Source organism: Larimichthys crocea, chromosome III (assembly GCF_000972845.2).
Source record: "Larimichthys crocea isolate SSNF chromosome III, L_crocea_2.0, whole genome shotgun sequence".
Taxonomy (NCBI): Eukaryota; Metazoa; Chordata; class Actinopteri; family Sciaenidae; genus Larimichthys; species Larimichthys crocea.
The window spans coordinates 36,441,180-36,462,600 of NC_040013.1; the positions used below are offsets into that span (position 1 = coordinate 36,441,180).

The 21,421-nt window shown below is 39.4% G+C and overlaps 1 protein-coding gene across 2 annotated transcripts in view; it reads left to right on the forward strand.

Moving 5' to 3' along the window:
• Positions 1-9,180: 9,180 nt before the first annotated feature.
• The window catches only part of kcnip3b (Kv channel interacting protein 3b, calsenilin), a 41,242-nt gene continuing 29,001 nt past the window's right edge, over positions 9,181-21,421 (forward strand). For both annotated transcript variants that reach the window (XM_019264528.2, XM_019264530.2), the window contains exon 1: positions 9,181-9,292. In XM_019264528.2, coding sequence (XP_019120073.1) covers positions 9,287-9,292 — 6 coding nt within the window. In that variant the 5' untranslated portion in view covers positions 9,181-9,286. The remainder of the gene's footprint in view (positions 9,293-21,421) is intronic.

Consider the following 21,421-nt stretch of genomic DNA (forward strand, 5'->3'; position numbering starts at 1 on the left):
TTCAGATAATCCAGTGTGTTATTATTTAGTTCAACAAGTTGGAAAATGTTCTCCAAATCTAATTCTTTAAGTTTTAAATTTGATCTTTGTAAGCACACAACAAAAGCAAAGAGTTCAGCACAACACTGGTCTACACAATCAGCATGAACAAAAGGGCCCAACGAGAATGCTTGCAAGTCACACTTCATGATTATCTAATGGCAGTTTGCTTTAGTGAGAGGTTTGTCGTTTATCCATGACAAAATGGTATCTAGAAGAGTTATGTCTGGGGAGGCTGTACTTTTCTTAAAGTTGTTTAAATGATAACGTGGATACACCTCTGAATAAATCACACATTTTCTTTATCACCTGGGATGTCCAAATGCTGTACCCGCTGTCTATCTTACCCAGCATTGAATTGGAGCCGGTAAGGAGGCTAAATCAGACTTCCCTTTAAGCTTTTGTGTTGTAAATCATGAGTATTGGTAATTATAATATTGTTGTTACAGAGACAAACAGAAGTAGGATCCTCCTTAACCCATTCTGCATTGACATTGGGGACATCGAGTTCTCCTTTCATCAAAGCTGCTATTTTATCAGTTTTAAATCTGGTTTTTCTTTTATTCCAAATAAAGTCACTCATCCAGCCATCAAGTAGGTTTTTGACTTTTCTTGATATCAGCAAAGGGATAATCTGTAAGGGGTACAGTAATCTAGGCGAAACTCTGCCAAGTAATGATAGGGGAAGTGGAGCCCATCTGAGTATCTTTATAGTATCTAGGAGAGGGGTAAAGTTGGTTTTAAATATCTGATGGAACATAGAAGTAACCCTAACACCTCAGTATACAAAACCTGACACTGATCAGCTGAATGGAAATGAGGCTAGGGGATTGGTTCTTTCTCTGAGGCTTTCTATTGTCATCGCTAGGGATTTAGAGAAATTGATTTCGTGACCAGAAAAGGACCCAAACAGACTAATAATATCAACAAGATGTGGAATGGAGGTCATAGGCTCTGACATATACAGCAGAATATTGTCTGCATAAAGAAAGGTTTTGTGTTGGGCTTCCCCTACGTTTATACCTTTTATTGCTGCATCCTGCACCTCAAAGGGGCTGCAGGGGCAGCTTTGATGTGTTGAGTGATGAAGAGGGAAGTTGTCTGATCTATAACCATTGGCGGTAACTGAAGCTGACCAATGTTTTTTGACCCCCAGATTAGACTTATGCAAAAATGTGGAAGAGAAAACACGGACGAAAGCCTTTTCTGTATCCAAAGAGATGACCATACATCACTAACTATTCTGCTGGTCAGTTGTGAAGAGTTACAGCTTGTCTTATTTCACATTAAACAAAGTACTTTTTGGTTTGGAGCTGTTGATGGATAAATGAAACAATGTTATTACATCACCTTGTGCTTTAGACGTTGAACTACTGGATTAATTAATGAATAATAATAAAAATTGTTAGTTGCAGCCCTGTTGGAGATTCATTGTTTTTGCTGGACAGTAATGTTGTAGATTACTAGTAGGGTAAAAAAAAAAAATGTACATGTTTATTCCTCTCTCCTCTTTTCCTCCGCCATTGTTGCAATCAGATTTTGTCCCTCTTCATCCAGGGATGCCTCTGTTCGCTACTTAGCAACTGTTTCCACGGCTACAAAGTTGCTCCCTGTCTCACTCCCACCCTTCCTCCGCCATAAGTCGCCAGTGTCCCTCTGCTCCTTTGTGTCCACTTCTTAAAGCCTGGTGATGAAGTGATTGTATTAAATGCTGCTTGTTAGTTATCTTCATTTAGAGAAACTGTTTGAGGTTTACAACAGCATTAATATCATTTCTCTCGTGCTCACAGGAATACATTATTCAACTCCATGACACAGTATTCCTCCGTGTGGAGAGATTGTTGTTATCTTGATGCTTTTAGAGCTTTTAGTGGTTCGAGGAGGACTTTACTGATGAATGTGACAACCTCTTCCCAATTACACCCAGGCACTTTCCCTGTGCTTGTCCTCGTCGCCTGGGTGTCACTAAGCTGTGAGACCATACACCTCAGCACTAATGTCATTGAGACAAATTGCAACTCATTGTCCAGTAAACTGCCCATGTTTCTATCATTCACACGCATACACACACGCACACACACACACACACACACACACACACACACACAGATGCACACAGATAAGAAACATACAGTAAAGGCTTCTGGGTACATTCAGAGATGAATGCAAGCTTGGAGCTACAGTAAGATCTATTTATATCTATCCTAAAAATAGACATTCTTCTCCATAGAGACATGAAATCCTTCTGAACGGTGAATTACTCCAGAGCTGCCACTGTTGTATGTGTGTGTGTGTGTGTGTGTACTCCAGAGCTGCCACTGTTGTATGTGTGTGTGTGTGTGTGTGTTATTCTTTTTTCTCTAAAGGTGAAAGCAAATTACCGACTGTATTGTCCCAGCTGTGAGGCTCTTTCTAGGGGAATTTCCGCTTTCCCTCTCAGTCTGCTGCAGACAGGATTTTACAGTGCTTTGATGATCTACCCCCACCTCCCTCCACCACCATTCTTTTACGGTAACGGGCTTTAAGCCGACAGGCGCGGCATAGATTTATGCACATTAGTTTACAGTAGCAAAAGGGGGACGTTTGTGAATCCATAGCTAATCGGCTGTGGGAGGAAATTGTCTAGGTGGTGTGGAAGAGACTTGTCTGAACAAGAATGGTCACATGTGCAAAAGCCAAATGAAACTTGTCTAAAATATTAATATTTAACAGAAATAATTTGGACGTTTGTATTTCCCAGTACATTCAGTGTTCACTTTGTGCTGCGTGTTGAAGCCTGAAATAACACCTTGTTTATGTGTCACCCTGCTGCAAAACTTTTGTAATGTCGATTTCAGTAGCATTAATTTGCTTGACTGATCATTTAAACACATTTAATTACATTGATTAACAATAAAATATTACACAGGAGGCCAGGAAACTGTATACCATGACTCAGGTGACAGCTGGAAACCCTTTTTTTTTTAATGAAAACCAGTTGTTACAAGCACTTGATCCTACACCTCCTGCAGATATTGTACTCAGATAGATAATGTCTGACAGATGATAACAGAGAATAAATCCCAGAAGGAAACTGCAGTGGTACGCCAGCTAAATCTCATTAAATCAAAGAGGTAAGTAAAAGACAGAATATAATAAGAAGCCAATATGTGCTGTCTTCCTGTTGCATTTGTTTCTTACATACCCCTCTGTGCCTCATTTCTCCCAGATTAAACTTTTAGATGGCAGGCAGCTTTATTTGCATAAAACTGTTTCTGTTTTACTTGTGTATCTTGTATTTAACATTAACTATAAAGTTTCATTCATATAGCCCACAGTCACAAATCACAAAAAAAGATCTTGAATGGGAAAGAAAACCCCCCAACAAGGGAAAAGGGATCCCTCTTCCAGGACTGACTGACATGCAATAGATGTATGCACAGAGCAGACAAATAAAAGTGAAATTGCAAAAAAAACAAAACATACAAACATGAAAACACAAATAACAGAATGACAATAATAAATACCGGTAGATAATTTGCAAAGATATGAGTGGATCGTGTAAGTTGTGTAAGTGTAAGTCTTGTGTTGGTGGGAAACCACCAGTGAACATATAGACAAATGACAAACTGAAGGACAAACCTGAATAAATTAATTGAGAAGCATAACAAATGCAGGAGCTCCCATACAGGTGTAGTGCTTGATACAATTAAGCAATCCCCTCATGCTTTGTGACACTTGAAAAAATGCTTTAGAAACTGGCAGGGGTAAAAGATTTAAATGAATTTGAGAGAAGTTTTAAACACAGGCTCACTGAAAGATTTGGTGGGTTTGGGAACAATGTGAATCATTATGTCAAGTCACTATATTTAAAATCAACTTAACTCCTATGGGTCGTTTTGGGTTGATGTGTTAGACATCACTCAATCATGAATGCACTTTAATCTTATCAAAGGCTACAAGAATTTTTTAATTCACCTTAATCTGACAAGCTCTTCTGGTGGAATTCATTATCTGTACAGTGTATAAAAGCACGGTTTAATCTACATCATCACATGAACACAATTCACATTTCCAACAACAAACACAGATACCACAAAAGTTACAAATTGTTCAAATCCGGAAAGAATGGAAAACATATGATTTGATCATTGCTAGTTACTTTTAAAGGCTTTTAAAAATTCTTCTAAAAAACAACTGAGAAGGAAAAATCACTCGTAGCTTAGTGAATGCTGTTTTAATCTTATGAGAATGGGTGCTGAGTTGACAATGCTTTGTTTTAAAAGTCAGACAGTAGTTGAAGTAGGATCCTTCTGTAACTCCTGCCAAATACTGAATATGTTTTTTTAGAAAAGAACATGATTTAATTGAATATCACACTGTAAATTTCTCAGATTTCTCTCTCATTTTTATACATTTTACACGGTCAAATTACTGCAGTCATTGTGTCTCTACTATAAGAACACAGTGAACACACATCTGTCCCTCCCCTCACAGTGTATTTGCCTCATGCCCCTGTCTGTCCTCCTCTTCAGCAGAGACTATAGATGTCCTTGGTGTTGGGGAGGGGGAAACGCAAGCATCTTATATCCACCCAGGATCATAGAGTTCCTCACAATCTTTAACCACAGCTCTTTCCATCATGTTTATTCTGTGTGAGTCCAGATGGAGCTGACCCTTGCACTGATTGTTTATCCTACTGAGCCATTCTCTCTGATAACTGCGATCGTTCCTCCCTGAGAGGAAGACAAATTGAATGTTGTGTGTGTTTGTGTGTGTGTGTGTGTGTGTGTGTGTGTGTGTGTGTAGGTAGGGTGGAAGCTTAACCAATGAGATATTGAACCTGGTATGGTTGAGTAAAACAAAGACAGAAAAGAGAAGAAACTGAGGAGGGGTTAAAGATTTTTTCATCACTCACTCCATCACTCACAAAAATAATATGCTGTCCTCCTTCATTTGCCTCTAAATGATGCTCACCCAATGAGAGAAGATGCAATTATTATTAGTGAGGTGTCTGTGGACGTATTGTGTGTGTATGCATATTATGCATGTGTGTGCATGGGTGAGTAAAGTGGAAAACAAGATGAGAGAGAAGAGGCGGGGATGAGATAACGTGTGACACAAGGATGAAGATGCTGACAGATTTGAGATGATAAGAAATCCACTTTGTTAAACGTCACTGTAGAGATAAGAACTTCAAGAATAAATAGAAAAACAACCTCCTGCTGACCTTTAGACCTTTCTAGGAGACCTGGCTCTCTGCATAGCCTCAAAATATTCACAATCAGCATCACCACACTGTGACCAATCATGTTACCATGGTGTTCACGTGTATCGATCCTTTAGTGGTTTTAAGTTTCAAAGCTCTAGTCAGGGATGGAAGAGGTATTCAGATCAGAGGTAGCAGTATCACACTAATCCTTTCAAAGTAAAAGTCTTGCATTATACTCAAATGAAAGTACAGGAGTATCTGCTACAAAATAATTGCCTCCTTCAGAGTTATGTTTTTATATTATTGATGTATTAACATGTAGATTTATATACTGTTGAGAGTTGACATTGACAATGATAATATGTTGGTAGTTTGTTAAGTAACTATAGCTGTCAGATGAATGTGGTGAATATTTCCTATGTAATATATACACAGTAAGTAAAATATGACAAAATGCACCTCTGTGATTACAGCAAATGTACTTATTTATTTTTCAGAAGTGGTTGCAGGTTGATAAACTTGCTGGTGCCGAGATCAAGAGTGAACTTTAAATTTCAATGTGAGTAGTTGTTTGTCTTTGTTCTCATTGAGCTCTGAGGCATCACCAAAGCAAACGTATCAAATCAAATCACTTTATTTATATAGCCCAGTATTACCTCAAGAGGCTTTTCAGTCTGTACAGCATACGCCCCCTCCACGCATGGACCTTTGATTTGGATAAAGAAAAAAATCCTCAAACAAACATTTAACATGATAAAAATGGGAGAGATTTCAGGAGTGACTGCACAGGGATCCCTCTCCTAGGACAGAGAGACAGGCAACAGATATCATGTGTACACAATAGACCAATCAGGATAACAACATTATAGATAGATTTTAAACATGTGACAAAAGGATCCAGGAGATTGTTGAGCAACTTCGCCAAACAGGCCTGATCCACATGACCTTCTCTCCCTCATCCATCATTAGGTGTTACACACACATTACACTTTATCTGCACCTCCTGAGGCCTTTAATCTTCCTGCTGAATTAAATTGGAAGATCTGTATGCACACACAGTGCGATGGATTTTCTGGATTGCAACTTGTACAAACTTTGACTTTTACTTGTAACAGAATATTTCTACACTGTTGTATTGATACTTTTACTTCAGCAAAGTATATAAATACTTCTTCCACCACTGAACATATATTTTTTTTCTTTTTTTAACAAACTGCAACCAAGATACATTATGTCTTGACTTGTCAAACATATCTTTAGCATTTATGTACTGCTTACACACATACTGCTTACATAGATTTTTTGTTTGGTATTCTTCTTTTTGGATCCTTAAATGTGTACTCAAGTGAAGTACAGTGATGTGAGGATAAAGAGCAGAAATCTGTGTATATTCAGGATAATTGCAGGGATTTTTTGTGTGTGTCAGCACCCCCCAGGTGATAATTTCCAACTTTTCTGTTTACCACAACTACATCTAGCATCATTTCTTATAACAGTAGGTTTAATTTTATTTCTACTAGTGGATATACTGGAGGCCAACTTTGAAATGAAACCCTATTTGGATGTATTTTCTCAAAATGACCTCTATAGTGCTGTCAGGCTCCTGTGGAAACATATGGAAATGTGCCTTCAGCTTCGGTAGGAAGAACTTTGATTAGACAGATGGCCTTTCCTTATTTATCCTACAGGCTATTTACATTTCTTGGCTGTTCATTATGCAATCAGCGTTATGTTTGAGGATGCTTGACCTGGCTTGATTGCTATTTAGCATCTTGCTACAGTCTCTCTTCGTTTCTCTTCCTCTGCTCCGGGCAGCTTCACAGAGAGCCAAGGTCACCTAAATTGATTCAGTTCCTCACCAAGCACACAGATTCTCCACCAGGGCTGTAATTGCATTTCTGTACCAATCACTCTAATGACAATCATGTACTGTAATCTAATGCAACTCTCTCTCACACACACACTCTCTCTACTTGACGTGCTGAAATTGGCCGCAGTGATCTCAGAGGAGATGAAAGTTGAATGGATTTCAAAAGGTTGAAAATAGTGATGAATTTGTTATTTAAAAAAAAAAGCTGTATTCAAGCACTATTATAAATCTCAACACCATAAATTATATGTTATACAAAAATAACCTCACAAATTTCAGTGTGTCATTGAATCTGCCCCTCAATGACAGTCTGAATATAAACTGAACATGATAAGCTGTGTAAATGTAATATTTATTGCACGGCTGCTGCAGCAGGACTTTCCAATAAGGCACTCTATTTAAATGATTTATAAGTTGGAATTAATATTTTTTTTAATTTACTAATGGCTATAGAGCTGTTATAAGTCATTAATAACAACAAATTCTAGAGTGCCAAGTCTGGCTGATGTATATCCTCCACCATTATGACACATGTTATGATCTCACTTCAACTATAAACTATTTGTTTAAAATGATTACAGGTGTGTTGTAGTATTCATTAACTGTTCATTGACTGTTCATAAGTTATGAACATTTCATAGGTGGTTACGCTTACATACACCTACATTATCATGTGTTATAAACAGTTTAAGTTATATATGCTGCTTCTAGGTAGGTGGTTAAATGGTCTATTGGAGTGGTCTTCCTGATGATAAGTGCTGAAAAGACAAAACAAGTGTCATGATGGAGGAGGATATACATCATTCAAATGATTGTTCTTATTAATAGATTATCACTGATTGACAAACCAGAAAGTAGATAATGCAGTAACTACTAATAAAGACATTATTTACAGCTTTTAACGCCTTTATAAAGCAAGATTTTGTAACTTCTCTTCCATATAATTTTAAATCACGTTGATGCTACACTGATGTGTAATGTGGTGAATGGTGTCTCTGGCTTTCCCACTCTGCAGTTGTCCACCTGTTTCTGCTCTTTCTACTGTATGTAACTTTGTGCTCCAGGTACAATCACCCGTGAGAAGTATGTAACACTTTATGGCACCAAGCCCCACACCACCAACTATTTCATATGTATTTTATATTTGATACTGGATCATATTATATTGAGAAATTGTTGTCTGATTTTTCCTCTGATGTCCTCTGACTGCTATGCATCAACTCTCTCTCTCAGAGTTTATTGATGGACAGTAAAGTAAACTGCTGCGAACTGTAGCTCCTGTTAGCTGATGTTAGCTCAGTTTGTTAGTCAGGCTGCCCAGACTGTGAGCTCAGAGCACAGAGCACAGTGGGAGTGTTAGTGTTTGTACCACAGGCGTTTTGGACTGAGGAGGACCACTGGCCTTCTGACAGGGAATGGAGCCAGTGTCATGCCAGAACCGGAGATGGGCAAGTAACCAGGCTCAGCAGCTGACATGATGACAGAGGCAAAAAGACCTAAGGGAAGAAGCTGAGAGGAGATAAAGAAGAAAAGAGTGACTGAGCAATAACCTGAGAAGTAATCCTATTAAATGGACGTGTCCATTCGTACAACTACATCTTTATCTCCTTATCTAAATCATTAAAGACAAAAAAAAAAAATCCAAAAGGAAAATAATAAAAGAAGACAACAACATAGGTAGAAAATACAGATGAACCACATGTGCATCCAAAGAAAAACCCAGTGCATTCATGATATTCCAGATCAGCGTGAGTCCAGGTGTTCACCCCCTGCAGGTAAGATTTCAGGCTGATAGATCAGGAGAATTAAATCCGCCTGTTGACTTTGTCTTCACAGCATTACGCTGTAAAAGATGAAGGTCCACTTGTGTCCTTTGAGGCTGGCTGCACCCCTCATTCCACCCCCACCCCCCATCTCTCTCTCTCTCTCTCTCTCTCTCTAATACTATATCTATATTATATATATATATATATATATATATTTATATATCTATATATCTCTGTGTGTGTGTGTGTGTGTGTGTGTGTGTGTGTGTGTGTGTGTGCGTGCGTGCGTGCGTGCGTGCGTGAATGTGTGTGCGCGCGCGCATTCCTTCGCAGTGGAGCGGCAGTCGGAGGTTGAGGGTCCGCGCGGAGAGGACACACTCGGGCAGAAATCAGCCATCAGTGTTGCAACACGGAGGAAACATGCAGGTAAGACACAGATATGATCCTTTTCTATGATCCGACGTGAAAAGACGACATGTTGAAATATTTTTTTTTTTGCAGGTGGTGAAAGCAAAAAGCAAAAAAAAAAAAAAAAAAAAACGCGTCTTAAGTTGAATCTTACTCTTGGCTTAAATGATATCTTTATCTATTATTTAAATTCCTTCTCGACCCTCAGCGGATCATTTTCTCTCACTTTTGCCGAAAGATGAGTTTCGGAGTTAGTTATGTAATTGCAGCCCTGCTGGAGGCTGAGGAGGAGACGCTCCTCTGCAGACGGCTTCCAGCAAGTGTCACTTGGCATCACGTCTTCCACCGCGACTTTTCCTCCCTCTCACTCCGTCAATTTTTAAGCCTGTGTGGTTCATGTGAGTATATTTTGAGTGGGGAGACTTCCTCATGTGGCTCCAAGCGAAACACGCGTGACTGTGTCTGGCTTTAAATCCGCACAGTCTCCCTTAAATCCTTAATTCTGGTGAGAGGAGGAAGATTGTGTTTGTAATTCTGCCTCTGTTTGTTTGCCTCCTGGCTAAAGAAACAATTTGGCAGATCTGTCCTCAGCAACAAGCAGCCTCTGAGTCTAAATCCGAGCTAATAGACTGAAAAGTGAAAGCCCAGCCCCACTGAAGTGACTTCCAGCACCTTGCAATGCAGTGCTCATTATTGCTCCCAGAATGATCTCTTTCAGGTTGAGGTTCCCCTCTATGAATCATAGAAGGGCTGGGAAACAAGGAAAAGCTGTTAGTGCAGATGAGGTCCTTTCAGAAAGGATGGCAGCTCGACATCTTTGCACACCATTTACTTGGAGAAAAACTGCAACCTGTGTTTAATCTCAGAGTTTACTTCTTTGTGCATGGACGCAAAGATACAGTAAAGATCACTGACAGAAGACAAATGATGTTGTCCTGCACACACTCACATCTGGATGCACATCTCCCATCTGCATGAACACCAGTGTTCAGCAGGATGTAAGGATGAGGGAAAGCCTCTCTGTGAATGATGAGGCTCATCATCAATCAGTCAATGAGTCAGTCTGTCAGTCAGTGAACTACTCGATTAATCACACAAACATGATCAGATGGAGAGCTGCAGGCTTTAGTGTGTGCAGGGAGGCTTTTTTTTTTCTCGTGCGACTGCACTTGTTTTTCTATTTTTTCACATCTTTGATTCATCAAAATATTCACATTTAAGAAGGTTCATCGGATGAATTCTTTGCCATATTTGCTATGTCAAAATCATCATTAATTGAGTAATTGTTGCAGCTCTGGTATCTTTATTTTCTGAATTAATCAATTTCTGCTTTAAAATGTCAGAAACAATGTCAGAAAACATCAATTTAATATCACGAAGCAGCAAATTGACACATTAGAGAACCAATGTTGGTATTTCTGCTTCAATAATGACTTCAACAATTAATTAATTATTATTACAGTGGCCAATTAATGTTTAAAGCTCTCATTTTTATTTGTTGTGACCTTCAACTCGTACACTCTATGTATTTAAATGTTAAACATAAGTCAAATTTCAGCATTAAGAAAAAGAAAAGTATTAGTATCAGCAGCCATTATTAGCAGCAGTTTGACAGCTGTCATAATCTGACTGCAGCGGCACCACTCTTCAACATTTAGATTTTTCTCTTTTCTCCTCTCTCTGGTGTATTGACATGCAGGTGTTTGAATGAAATCACGCTGTGAGGCTTCATATCTGAGTGTGTGACTCACTCATTTTTTGCCATTGATCAATACGGGTTGTAGTTGTTGGCTCATTCTCAGTCATTTTCAGTGAGTGGCTGTGACATATTCTCATAGAAAACACCATTATATTTTAGATTCAGGTTGAAAAAGGCACAGCCTGTTCCAAGATTTACTTTCTTGAATTGACTTGATTTAGTGATCTCATGTCTGCCATCTGCTTTCATCTACTTCTTCTACTAACAAGTGTTGTCTGTGTAGAATAAACCTCATTCCTCTGTGCCACTGAGCTCCATTGTTGTCCAGAAACTTAGAAGCACATAATTACCAAACCCTTGCACTGGATGACATGTTCCTTCACTGTAATGAACATTGGCACTGCAGTTTATTTCGAGTCAGTCTCATGTACACCCTGCTGAAAACAGTCCCATAGGAAAGCACTATTTACTCCTGTTTACTTGTTCAAAAACCACAGCACTCAGCTGTTTAGGAGACGGACTGAAGCTGAAGCCGATAGTTGAACATTAGGAAGTTAAGATGTAGCTACTGAGCCTTCACCTGAGACTATGGAGGTACAGACGTACCAAGCAGAGACCAAAAGAACTGTGATCTGTCAGTGAAGACATTAAGGGACTGAAGAAAGCCTCAGTCGCCTTAACCTGACTTAAGGTTTGTTACACAGAACCATCTAGGAAGTTGAAAAGTGTTTGAAACAGGGCAGGCACTTCTGTTTTAGATTTGTTGTGGCACTCTCATTGTTGTTGCATGTGATTGAGGGTATTTGAGTATCTGTGCGCCATGTCAGCTTTCTCAGCTATGACCTGTGTGTGATCCTGGCGGAGTTTGTTTATCATTTCTGCCCTGAAGTCTATGTCACGGGAGTGTCACTGGAAAAAGTTTCACTGTCACCAGATTTAGTTCCTTCCCCTCGCCATCTTGTCTCAATCGTTAGCTGTGGTTTGCTCTTGTTGTTTTCTAGTTTTATTTCTTTATAGCTGTCAGCACTCTGTGTCCGAGAGAGGTTAGGTGGATGGTGACTACTAATCAATCAAACTATGGTTCATAGAAATGTGTAAAATAAGTGAAAAAAGGGAAGCTATCTAAACCTATGTCTGCTCCATACCAGAGTAAAGCCAGAAGACAATCTGTCTATCACCACATATCATGGGTGAACTTCAACCAGTCAGATCAACAATCCAAATGACGTAGTCAAACTTTTACCAAAGTCAGTTGGAAGAAAAGCAAAAGTATCTTTTCTATTGAGAAAAGCCTTCAGTGCTGCTCTTTGCTCTTCTGTCAATGATGTAATACAGTTATGTCAATGATGTAATACAGTTATGATATAACTGATGCTAGGAGCATCTACACTAACTTTTTTACCAACACCCATTGTTGTTTTTCAAGCAGTCACCTCTCAGACAATGCGTCTCACACACACATACATAGCGTTAGGCCATGCCTGTAGCTCATGTTGTTGCTGCCAGTGGTTGCTCCCAAGGCTTAATTTGAGCCGGAACATGCCGGAACAAGATCTGGAACCTCCGACGTTGGATCCGGCAGCTATTTAATTGGATCCAGTGTTCCGGCAGATATTTAATTGGATCCACCATCTCCATGTCACAAAGTAGCAAAGAATAATTAATTAAAATAATAAAAGTTTGTTTAGTCTTCAGTTTTGATATCTGTGTTGTTAGTGATTTCTCTCATATGACAAGACATCCATAAAATCTCTCTTTGCATATTACGGACTCTTTCTTTGCCTTGTTGGCTCGCGCTTACCCGTTTCAATCCCATTCCATATGTGAAGTCTTGGATTGCCAAAGGGCATAGAGCTGCACGGGACCAGAGCAGTAGAGAGAGAAGCAGGGAAGTAGACGCCTAGGGGGTCTATGGATGCTTTTTTGAACAAATAAGGTGCAAGAAAGATGAAGTCTTTATTATTATTCTCTGCTGTGTTTGTGCTGGTTATGACAATTTATTGTAATCCATGTATTATGTGTTCATTGTTGATTCGTATGTTGCCTTAACGTGTGTGGGGAGAGTGAGAGCGAACGAGTGAGAGCGTTTGAAGTCCATCCTTTTATTCTGAGCGTTGTCATTTGTGGCCAAAACGGTTACTGTCTTTCTTTGTTGGCGAAATAAAGCCTTAAACATGTGAATCTACACTCTGTCAGGACTTGATAACTGTTACTGTTACTAACATACCTAGTTTAATTTCGGTGTGTGCGCACAGCGTTCCTAGTTTTTGTTTTTTGAGTCTCCGGATTCACCCACCCTCTGCGTTCCGGGACCTCCCGCTTTACAAATGAAGCACTGCTCATGGGATGCTGACTGGGGCATAACCACTGTATTCAGACACGAATGCATCGCTTGAAACCGGACAAGATGGATTCTTGCACAGTCTCATCCAGCTGCCTCACAAGGTTACAGTCGCCTACTCCTTTTCAACAAACATCTAGTATTTCCACTGCAAACCATCTTCTCACCACATATGGTCTCATATGGTCAGTTTATAGTCAGCAACTCTGGATTATTACCATTCTCTCTTGTGTTCAGTTCTTGCTTGAGTCTGCCATAGCTTGTAAGAGATCATGTGTTTAGTTGCTTATTCATCAATTACTGAACCCACGTTGAAAAGTTGAACCCACAGTTGGACTTCTCTTATTCTTCTCTCATAAAGACGCTTTAACGTCCCTCTCACTGTGATTTTGAGGCTCACATATCAAGTATTTTATGGTGGACCTTTCCTTTAAGAGGCTCAGTCTGATGTTGCAGTTTTCCACAAAGCAGCACGTCAATCAAAGCAGTCAACCAGCACAGATCAGTGACATTACACCAGACAGGCTGACGGCAACACACACACACACACACACACTCATACAATGCATTGTGCTGCACCTGATATAGTGTCTGAGGGACCCACCTGTTCAATAGGTGGAGTGATTGGTAGATTTAAATAATTTAACAGGTCTGGTAACTGTATCCTTTAAAGTGGGAACAGGGATGGGCACCACACACTTTTGATCCAACTTCAACATCAAACACAGAGAGAGCTTTTCTCCAGAGCACTGCAGAGAAAGAGTACACTGGAAGACTTTTTAGCTTCTCTTGCTGAAAATTTCATTTTAACTTACCATAGTTCCACCATATTTATCCTTGTAAATGAGCTTTGATATGGTAAATTGGTCCAAATGGAGAATTTCTTTTCTCGTCAGCATAATGAAGTTAGTGTGCATAAAGAGAGACACACACAGGGCTGCACACACACACGCACACACACACACACACACACAACCACAGTGTTATTGACTGAGAAGGGAAAAATGCAGTGAGTTGAAAGGATGCTGAGGTAATATCACTAATCAAGTAATGTTGTGATGTCCGTACACAGTTTTCTGTATTATCTGTCAATGTTCTGATTGACCTATATGAAGAGGAATGACAAGATCTGATGTTTGTGTGTGTGTGTGTGTGTGTGTGTGTGTGTGTGTGCGTGCGTGTGTGCGTGTTTGCGTGTGTGTGTGTGTGTGTGTCTGTGTGTCTGTGTGTGTTGGAGAAAGAGGAGGAGGAGCTGATAATTGAAACACGGCTCCTCTATTGCTCTGAGCCTCCCTAGAGTATTAATTCTTTCTCCACATGAAGGCTCACACATCAATATAATACTCTTTCTCTCGCTCTCTCAGTCACACACACACACACACACACACACACACACATGAACAGCATGCAGTCCATATGGATGTGCCATCCTCCCACAGATACTCTGATTCACACTGACAGCCATACTGAGAGGCTCAAGCAGTCAGGACACAAATAGTATCAGCTCTCGACCATCAGCTTGTTCGTATATTTTCTTCAGGATGCAGGAGGCTTCATGTAAGGTGCCTCATAGGGACAATCATAGTTTTATGTACTGTAATGTAGATGTTTTCTACAAACTCTCACTAAAGGTTACAGCTCTGCTGGCTATAAGATGGCACATTTCCAAAAGCTCATCAGTCAGACTCTAACAATCATCCAAACTGCCATCTGTGAGGCTGTTTCTGGATGTTTCTGCTGTCAAGCAACTCGTCTTGTTTTTGTTTTCCACAGCAACATATTTTTTTTGTGTCAGCTTCAATGTTGGTTTTCTGTGTTCTTTCCTTGTTGAGTTGTTTTGTACTTATCAAGAAAAATGACATGACATATTTTATTTTTTTACAAACAGTCAAAAACACACTGTAGCACTGGTGTTGTAGTGGATTGCAATCTTCCCATTTCACCTTTTGTTTTCTAGTGTGGCCATGAAACACAAAATCAAGAGCCAGAGTGTCATTTGTACTTCTGGGCTACTGTAGTAGTGCTACTGCAGTTTACGTGGACACGTGATATCTGTAGATATAGAAGGCTCATTCTAAGGTAACAAAAACTGTTATTTCCAGGTAATTATACACTTTTTAACACCTTTGTTCCAGGCAGACAAGAGTTAATATTATTCACACAGCTGACAGGGGTCCTTTTTAGGTAAACATGGCTTGAGTGTAATAAATGGCAAAACTTTTTTTTTTTTGGTTTGTGAAGGACTCAAGGACTCAACCTAGTCTTCTATAAATTGTGTTAATATAGTACTAATTTGTTTTGCTGATTTTGAAGGTAATGTAAGAGTGTACAATATGCAGGACTTTGACACCAGAGACCATGGCTCATATCCTGGTTAAGTCTGGGCAACAAAAGGACTGTGGTTGAGATTTGGTTTCATTTAAATATTTAAAAAGTAAAAACATCCTGTCTTTTGCTTGTCAGTGTTGACTTCTTTTATTATTTAACCAAGGCCAGAATTTTCTCCAACCAATTGCCTAAACATAATAAAAAAAACCTGAATTTTGCTCTTGATGCTACAGAAAGTGTAAAGAAACCATAATACATTGTCAATGAATGTTTTGCAGATATGGTCAGTGACTCATTAAAACATCCTAATCATATTGACAAAATTGTAACCGATTTAACAGCACTGTGTCTTTCATGTCACTGACGTATCTGCTGGTGAAAATTAGCACTTAAACACAGCTTTTGGGAAACAGGCCTGGAAGCTCAAGTTTCAAAAGTACTGGATGTTGATCTTAATTCTCATAATGTAGCTATATTTATGTTAGACCTTTGTTGCCACTTTGTCATAAATTTGAGAAGAACACAACCTTGTGTTTTTTGTACTGGCAATCATTATATAACTCTCAGTATCGCTTTATTCCATCTCACTTTGATACAAATCTCTTCTATGTTATTTGTCAACACATATCGCCAACAATTGAGCCAACTCCCTGTGAATCTGTGTGTCATTCTCATGCTACTTCACGCCTGCATGGCAGAGATTTGAAACCACCTTGCTCTCGTACACAGCTCAGCTTCCTCTGCGGGAAATCCCAGATGGTAGAATTTATATGCAAGAATTTTTATCATGTATTTACTGTATCTCTGCCTTTGTGCTGTCAGTCCTTGTCACTGTGCTCCTCCTCCTGCCTGAGAAGGAGGCAGACACACATATGCAAGCACACATGGGCTTACAAACACACACACACACACACACACACACACACACTCTCTCTCTCTCTCTCTCTCGCTCTCTCTCACACTCACACAGGCTGAGTCTACCTCCCTTGTGTATAGATCCCAGTTGGTATTTCTACTTCACCTGGACTGTAGTCTGGTGACAGGTGACATTATAGTGAGAGAGAAGGGTGAGGTGTGTGTGTGTGTGCGCACGTGTGTATGTGTGTGGGTGGAGCTGAGATGGAAAAGGAGTGATTGACTGTGAAATAAATTGGACGGAATGAAGAGGTGAGGCGATGGAGGGATGAAGGACAGATTGGCGTTCAGGGTGAAGAGACATAATAAATATTAATATGGATGGCTGATTAAATGACTTGTTGTTGTTCACCTTTTCCATTGTATGCATGCCGATGTTGATGTGTGTGTCCACTGTTTCTCATTCTTAGAATTATATGAAGGAGTCTTACACATTAAATAGATACTGAAATTGAAAAAGAGTGCAGGAATGATGGCAGTTTGTGGATTTATTGAATGAGTAGGGAAGAAAATCATTTTGTAAATATGTTTGTAAGCATCAGCCAAAAAGGTTTAGTTCATGCACAGCACACATATGCAGTTTGCAATGATGCAGTTTACTCAGTTGTAATTGTTAAACCAATGGGTCCTTGATTTTAGATAGCGATAGACAAAAGCAGTTTCTAGCTGGTGACTTAGTGGCTGTATACATGATACCGTCATTCTAAACTTAACCCTGTTAACTTTATAGCTCACATTTTCAACCAGTATCCAATCAAGTACACTATCCAGTGGCCTAAGCTTTTGGGAGACTCTGTTCAGTTCTGCACTTAATTCAACCCAGGATTGTTGGGTTGCCAGTTGCCGAGGGCTGTTTCAACTTGTGCATACGGTATCACTATGCTGCAGTGAGGCATGTGGGCGGTTGTTGAATGTATGACAGATGTAAAGGGAGGTGTATTTGTGAATGCCTTTGAGTCCGTGTGTATTTATAGTCTGCACTTTTATGTCACTGCTCTGAATGCTCGTCTATAGATGTGTTATGCATGCATCTGTGTGGTCTCACATACATTTGCCTGGTTATTTTTGCATTCTTGTTTGTGCACCTTAGATATCTCGAACAATGGTAGAATATAAAACTCGAGTAGTGCAGCTGCACAGACAAAAGCTAATTTATGATAAAACTGTTGAAAGCTCTGTGCCAAAACGTATTCAAGAGCGTGATATTTTCCCATAGAATGCAGACACAGTAAACAACAAACTCTCAGCAAAGCTTGGCTGTTGTGTCTAAATGAGCGTGTCTAATATTAGTAAGGCTGGATTCAATTGCCAGTTTGGATCAGGTTCCAAATAAATATCCTGATCCGCTAAGTTTAACAAATGTTTCTCTTTGTATCTCCTTCCTTTATTCTCACAGAACAATGTGCAGAAAAATCAGGTAGCTAAATATGAAAAATGTAATATGTCTGGCAAAACCAGAGTTTAAGTTGAATTTGGTTTGATCAGCTGAACTTCAAATGTGTCCAATGTGACCAACTCAAGACACACCTGTGTCACAGTCAGTTTAATCTGCATCTTGATATGCCACATCTGTCAGGTGGATGAGTTAACGTGGCAAAGAAGAAGCACTCACCAACATGGATTTTTAACAAGTTTGTGAATAAAATTGGCAGAGATAAATCTTGTGTGTGTGAACATAAGTGTCAGACGTTTTACTTCAACTCATGAAAAATGGGAGAAAAAACAAAAGTGTTGCATTTATATTTTTGTTTAGGTTATTAAAGCAATATTATGTAACTTTTCTAGCATAAAATAACTGATTATAAATCATTTGATGCTACCCTGATGTGTAATCAGGTGAATGGCTTCATTCCTACCCAGGAGAAATGTCATTAAGTCGCACACCACCAGCTATTTGACTGATTTTGGTGAAAGTGGTGAATGGCCATCAGAACCAGAGCCGGGCAAGCAAGCAACTTGGATCATGGCAGAGGAGAAGAAATTAAACCATGGAGGAAGCTAAGAAGAGAAAAAAACAGAGTGAGCAAGCAAGAAGCCGCTAGACAAGAGCAAATCTGGGATTGACTTTTAGTCATTGATGAGAGCTTGGTGAAATAAAAGGCTGAAAGACAGATGCCAAACTTTACTTCTTGCTGTTGGACTAGTAAGTGATATTATCTGGCTGTTATGTCTTGTGTTGTTGTACTTGTTTTATATTTGGCTGTTAGCAAAGTAATCATCCCTCTAGTTTTTGATCATAAGTAATAAAATCATAACAAATATATTTAAAGCAGGGGTATCACAATCTGAAACTAGGTTAAATTGCAAAAAGACTGATTCCTACAAAATGTTGCTTTAAGTTTCAAATGTTGGCTGAGGAGATTAAAGGCACAATCCCTTTAATGATATTTTGATATATTTGATCATCAGATTAAAATATTTGCTCAAGATTCCATTGAGATACATATGATTTTTATTTTTTTTCATAAAACTTTGAATGTTAAATGTCTAAACATAAGCATCAACACAAGGACGAGGAAATTCATAAAATTTTGATTTCAGTAAATAAATGGAATAATTTAAGTAGGCCAAACATTCAGTGACTGCTTCAGAGTATGTGTTTTTTTTTCTTACATCTTCTGTGCCTCTGGGATTTTCCCTGGAGTGGAGTTTGAGTCATAGTGAGAAAAAGTCTGAATACATGTGAGCTGGGACATTATAGCAAAACATGAGCAATAGAGAGACATGCTGGATCTCTGCTGTAAGCTGGTGAAATGTTAATCACATATAATTTAATAATGGGAACTCCCAGCTGCTAATATGACATTACAAGACTACAGCTCTCTCTCTCTTTCATTCTATTCCCTTTCCATCACTGTTTCTCTTCATTCTAACAGCATCAATGTTCCTCTTTTCCATCCAATATCCAATATAGTATGCTATAATGTAGTGTTTCTCAAACTTTCTCAAAAGGTGTAAAAATGTACTTCTGATCTGTACTTCTCTTCCTAATATTTCCTGTTTGGAGCCATGGTTGTAGTGTTTTTGAACCATTCATTTTACACCCATTAAGGATCACTAACATCACATTAAAGCTTGTAACTAGATTTCCCTAACAAATGTACCACTAGAGGGAGGTTTCCTTCCACCAGTGATACATGTATCATAGTTTGAGAACCAGCGCTATAATTGATATAATATTAATAATATGTTTATATTTACAACAGATGAAATGAATGAATGTGTGTTGCTTGTGATGACAAACCCGCAGATAATTATCACTGGACTCATCTCAGCTCAAAGCTTTTGAGCTTTTTAGTGTCTTTCAGCTCATTGTTTTGATTTTCTGACCCAGTGCACACTCTCCAGCACCAAACAGCAGACACAGCAACTTTAGCAGCTAGAGTCATTGAATTTTGATTTGGACTGAGAGTGTGTTGAACACCTGATATCTGAGCTTCATTTCAAGAATTCGATGTTTCTGTCTGTATCGAAGACATATAGACTGTAGTGTAACAGGAAGTGTTGTCTGTTCCTACCTCTTCCTGAAGTCTGTTTTCTCTGGGTTTGTCTCAATGACAAGGCTGTGGTCATTCAGTCTATTTTTTTTCAAGCTTTATTTTTGATAGAGATGTCAGGAATGTGGGGAGAGAGAGATGGAGAAGAAAAAGGCCACAGACCGGATTCGAACCCTGAGCCACTGCAGCAAGGCTTCATACATAGGGCAGATGCTCTACCAACTGAGCTCATCGACACCCCCATTCAGTCTATTTTTAGTAAACATCTACATCAGTATGTCACACTCTGAGTTTACTTTTATTTTTTGTACTTGATGTCCAGAGGTTGAACTAATTGGTCCTCTGTATCTCTGTTGGGTATAGTGTAATGAGGCCAGAGTTTACGTTTCATGTAAACCAACATTCATTGAACCAACAACACAGCGACTGATATTTAATAATTTATGACAGAGCATAGCGATGTGCACTGCGCCACTGCTCTGTGTTTGCTTTGATGGAGACTCTCCGCCTTATAGAAAGTGTGTGTGTGTTTCTGGTTCAGAGGATGTTGTGCAGACATTACAAGAGGGAAGTGCTGCCTCAGGACAAAGCCAGCTGAAGCGTTAAGAAGGAACATGAGATAAAAAATACTAGTTGAAACTGTGTGTGTGTGTGTGTGTGTGTGTGTGTGTGTGTGTGTGTTGTCTCATGGTCTCCTCTTCTCCAATTTGAGACTTCCACTTTGAAAACAATTTCTTCTAATTTACTTCTCTGAAGAAGCGAGCTCACTCCTCATGCCTCTTCTCATTTTACTGTTCTCTGCTGTGCCACTGTTGATCTGTGAATAAATAGATATTGGGATAAATAGAATAGTTCCTGTCATCTGTTTCCATTTCGGTGTGCTGTCATTATGTTACGAGCCAGTTCAACTCTGTGTATCTATGCAGATGTTCACTCCTCCCTGTGTACATTTCTCTCCTCACAGTCTTCCTCCTTTCCCGCCTTTTTCCTCTCTTAGCGTTTGCTCTTTTTATCCGTCTGTTCATGTGGAAGATGCACCGAAATAGCCTCGCAAATGTATTCCCCGGCAAAGTGCTTTCATATCTCCATCCCCTCTATCTTCCGTCCTCTGGTCGTCCTTTGTTTTTCTTCTCAGATAGGCCAGTGTTCATTATGTTAATTGCCTTCAGTGCTACCAGGAACATGAGCAGTCCTTGTTCTTCTCAAAGAAAAGTAAGGGATTTGTCCGGTCAGTCTCCCATGGGATGAAATAGCCATTTAAAATCCTCTGTGTGTGCCCCCTCCTCTCATGTCCTTCTTTCTCCTCCTCTGTCATCTTTTGCTTTTCTCTCCTCCCCACAGAGTAAACAGAGCTACTGTTTGTTCTG